Raw genomic sequence first — 4,467 nt, 5'->3', positions numbered from 1 at the left:
CCCCCTGTTCCCTGTACACGCCCCCCCCCCACCCGCGCGCCTTCTGCCCACTGCACACCCTCCGTGTACAGATTCTCAGCGTGTTTGGCCGCGCTGTGTAAACACGGCCGTGTGTGCTGCTAACTGCGGCGGCGTCTCTAAGTTTATTCTCCTCGCCGCCCCTGCCCCCGCGTCCCCCGAATCCCCCGTTCAGGGACTCGATCCTCCCCGCAGGGTCTGTGGCCTTGAGTCCCAAACCCGGACCCAGACGCCCCTCCCCACCCCCACCCTCCACAGCCCTGGCCTGGGGGGGGGGGGGGAGGCGGTGCTGCTGCTCCCCCAGGCTCCAGGTCCTCTCTCTGAGCGAAAGGGGGTCATGAGATCGGCGGGCGGGAGGGGGGGGGGGGACACAGGGCCCCGGGCGTGGGGGTGACCGCCGGCCACGTTGCAGGCTCCGCGAGCGGCACCAGGACGTGCTGCGGCAGAAGCTGTACAAGCTGAAGCAGGAGCAGGGTGTGGAGAGCGAGCCTCTGTTCCCCATCCTCAAGCAGGAGCCCCCGTCGCCCGGCCACGGGTAGGTCGCCAGGAGGTCCCCCCTCAGGCCCCGCCCCCCGCGACCTCCCCGCCCGACGCCATCCCTCCCGTCTCGTCTCCCGTCTCGTCTCCTCCGCAGCCCGGAGCCTGAGGACCCTGCCCCGACCCCACCCGGGCCCTCCTCCTCCGAGGGGGGCTCGGGGGAGCCGGAGGCGGAGGGGGCGGCCCCCGCGGAGGGCGAGGCGGACGGGGAGGCTGTGCTCATGGAGGAGGACCTGATCCAGCAGAGCCTGGACGACTACGACGCGGGCAAGTACAGCCCCCGGCTGCTCACGGCCCACGAGCTGCCGCTGGACGCGCACGTGCTGGAGCCCGACGAGGACCAGCAGCGCCTGCAGCTGTCCCGGCAGCAGCTCCAGGTCACAGGTGAGGGCCGTGCGGGGAGGCGCGTCCCCGAGCCCCTGGGGGGGGGGGGGGCGCCCGGGCACTCACACAGAGGGTTCCCCCCCCCCGCCCCCTTCCGGTCTCAGGGTGGGGCGGGGACACAGGCCGTCGGTGCCCCCGCCCAGGGGGACCCGCTGTCGGCGACCAGGTCGGGGCCCGGGAGGGGCGGCTGACGCGCGCCCCGCCCGCAGGGGACGCGAGCGAGAGCGCGGAGGACATCTTCTTCCGGCGGGCCAAGGAGGGCATGGGCCAGGACGAGGCGCAGTTCAGCGTGGAGATGCCGCTGACCGGCAAGGCCTACCTGTGGGCCGACAAGTACCGGCCGCGCAAGCCCCGCTTCTTCAACCGCGTGCACACGGGCTTCGAGTGGAACAAGTACAACCAGACGCACTACGACTTCGACAACCCGCCGCCCAAGATCGTGCAGGGCTACAAGTTCAACATCTTCTACCCCGACCTCATCGACAAGCGCTCCACGCCCGAGTACTTCCTGGAGGCCTGCGCCGACAACAAGGACTTCGCCACCCTGCGCTTCCACGCGGGGCCGCCCTACGAGGACATCGCCTTCAAGATCGTCAACCGCGAGTGGGAGTACTCCCACCGCCACGGCTTCCGCTGCCAGTTCGCCAACGGCATCTTCCAGCTCTGGTTCCACTTCAAGCGCTACCGCTACCGGCGGTGACGGCCGGGGCCCCTCCCGGGCTGGCCGCCACCTCTCCCCGGGCCCTCCCCGCGCCCACGCCCGCCTTCCCCGGGGGAGCGCGCCTGGGAGAGCGGGAGGCAGGCAGGCCAGGCCGGCCCGGGGTCCTCACACGCAGGACGGGTCGGGGGAACTGAGGCCCGAGCCCTGGCCCCACGGCCCCTGCCGTGGGCTGGGGGTGCCAGGCCTTGGGGGGGGCGTGGGGGGCGCGAGTCCAGGGCGGCTGCGGGACCCCGCCCCCCTCCACCCCCGCACTCCGGTCCCCCATCCGGCGCCGCCCCCGTGCTGGTGCGGGCCAGGCCTCCCCGGCCTCTGTGCGTGCAGCCGCGGTGCCCCCCCCCATCTGGCCCGGGTGCCCCCCCACCCCCGCCCACGTTGGGACAGCCGTGCTCCTGGAGATCCTCTCCCGGCCACCACGGAGCTGCCTCCGCGTTTCTGCGGGCCTGACAGGTGCGGCCGCCGCTGGGTCACACGCTGCCAGCGGTGGGGGAGGGGGCGCCCCAGGAACGTTTCTTTCAACGTTTTGTTACAGAGACGTCTCCGTGGGAAGGGGGGCCAGCCCCACCTGGGCTCCTCGGCCGGCCCACCCGGACGCCCCGGAAAGATTTTAGGTTGTTTCTCTAAAACGACTTTTTTTAAGGTGTGGGGAAATACCTTATTTTCACTTAATTGGCCTATTCACGGAGTTGCATGTTTTTTTAATAAACACTTTATTTTAGAGTACTTCTAGATTTTCAGAAGCTCTGCAGACCGGCGCCCCCCCACCCCTCAGCCAGCAGTCCTGCCGGTAACGTCCTGGGGAGCCACGGCGGGCGCATCGCAACCGAGGCACTCGGCACAGCCAGGGAGACCTTTTCTTGGTTAGTTTTTTAGTTTTTAACTGTTGGCTTTATTGTTTTTGGGAGAGTGCGAGTGGCGGAGGAGCAGAGAGAGGGAGACAATCCCAAGCAGGCTCTGAGCTGTCAGCACAGAGCCCGATGCTGGGCCCAAAGTCCCAGGCGCCCTGAGAAAGACCTTTTAAAAACAACCATGACACTTCAAGATAGCAGCAGTAGCCCCTCAGGAAGCTTCTGGAAGTCCACAGGCCTTCTCGCCCCTGCCCCTCCCACAAGGAGCAGATGCTGGAAGGGGAGTAGCTGCCCTCCCGGGCCCCAGGGGATGACGGAGCTGCCCTCCCGGGCCCCAGGGGATGACGGCGACGTCTGTGGTGTGGTGTGGTCGCCACGGTGGGGGTGAGGGTGGAGGGATGCTGTTTAGTACCTACCCACCCCCCACGACAGGGAGGCATCTGGCCCGGGGTCCACAGCCAAGATGGCCCCTCCCCAGGCCGCCGGTCACTCCCAGCTCTGCCCTCACACAAGGTCGCTGGGCAGCACGGTGTGTTGGCTCAGCCCGGAGGTGCGTCTGGTCAAGGGGCCTCCGAGCCGAGCCGCAGACCCCGGCCCGCCCAAACCATGGTCCGCGGTGAGGAGCGCCCGCTGTGGCATCATCTGGGGCACGGCTGTGCCCTTCAGACCCCCTGGCAGACGACGTCACTTGGCCGTCAAAGCGATCTCAGAATCTCCTTTGGATCTAGGCGGTTGGCACCAGCTGGTTCCTGGCGGGTGCCGCTGTCCCTGAGGTCGCGACAGGCCCCTGGGAGCAGGGCTGAGTGGGGCGGGCCCAGGAGGCCCCAGCTGGCTGCCTGCTCACAGGACGCCTAAGGCCTTTAACGGGCGCCATCCGGACCCCGCCTGGCTCCATGGGAGGGCGCGCGCTTCTGTCCTTACGAGGCCGCCCACATCCTCGGGCCTGGAAAGCAGCGGTCAGGGTTAGAATCCGGGTTTCTGCAGCTTGGAGAATCCCACCTCCCGGGCCACTGCCCATGTCCTGGCATCAGTTTCTCCCATCTGCTCCCCCGAGAGTCCCAGCCCCTCACGCCCCCCTCTCCAGTCCTGGCGGGGTGACGACCCGGCCCTGGGGGGGGAGACGGCTGCACTAGGAGGGAGAACGGAGTGGCCATCCCCCCGCCCCCGCCCCCTCCCGACCTGTGGGAGCTTAGAGCCAGGAGCCCCCCGGGGGAGGGAGGAGGGCTGGGCTCAGACACCCCCAGCTCAAGGTATGGCTACGGCGGGGGCAGGCAGTGGGTCTGGGGGACCCCGGAAGGAACACGAGACTTTCCGGAGAAGGGGCACAGGCGCTGGGCAGGAAGGGGCTGCAGGTGAGCCCAGGGCAGGGCCACAGCCCAGGCCCTGGACTCCTCCCCGGGGCACTGGGGAGCCACAGCCGGTGAGCGAGTGAGCCGGACAGGGCCACGCGCTAGGGGTCAGGGAGGCGCTTCGGGCAGACGGGAGGCACCGTGGCCCCCACCCTGGCCCAGGGTCCCCCCGGGGCGTTAAGCTGCCCCCACCCCCCACCACCGGGTCGTTTTCCGCCCTTGGCTGTGGAGGCTAAGAATAGACACTCCCTTCCTGGCCCCCACCGGAAACCACAGCCACGGGGGGCACATCCTGAGCCTGGCCTCGTTCCCACCGTCCGCTCCCCCCAGGCCATCTCCGCCCCTCCCGGGCCTCCCTAGCTGACTGAGCAGGGTGGGGTCGGGGAGGCAGGGAGGACAGGAGGCGGTGGAAGTCACAGCTCATGTCCAAATCCCACCCACACGCGGCGGTGGACACATCATTTCTTCCCTCCGGACCTCAGTTTCCCCATCTTTTTTGTTTGTTCTTAAGATTTTTTTTTTAACGTAAGCTCTACACCTAACTGGGGCTCGAACTCACAACCCTGAGACCAAGAGAGTTGCGCGCTGCACCCACGGAGCCAGCCGGGCCCGC

At 68.5% G+C, this 4,467-nt stretch overlaps 1 protein-coding gene across 1 annotated transcript in view; it reads left to right on the top strand.

The window, feature by feature from the left end:
• CACTIN (cactin, spliceosome C complex subunit) overlaps positions 1-2,380 on the top strand; it is a 13,694-nt gene extending 11,314 nt beyond the window's left edge. The window contains exons 7-9 of the mRNA XM_040461719.1: positions 431-553; positions 653-939; positions 1,149-2,380. Coding sequence (XP_040317653.1) covers positions 431-553; positions 653-939; positions 1,149-1,639 — 901 coding nt within the window. The 3' untranslated portion in view covers positions 1,640-2,380. The remainder of the gene's footprint in view (positions 1-430; positions 554-652; positions 940-1,148) is intronic.
• Positions 2,381-4,467: the final 2,087 nt, after the last annotated feature.

The sequence above is a fragment of the Herpailurus yagouaroundi genome, unplaced genomic scaffold, assembly GCF_014898765.1.
Source record: "Herpailurus yagouaroundi ecotype Mexico unplaced genomic scaffold, PumYag 295, whole genome shotgun sequence".
NCBI classification, from domain to species: Eukaryota; Metazoa; Chordata; class Mammalia; order Carnivora; family Felidae; genus Herpailurus; species Herpailurus yagouaroundi.
Note: the sequence above shows the minus strand (reverse complement) of the source record. Positions and strands in the feature narration are given on the sequence as shown.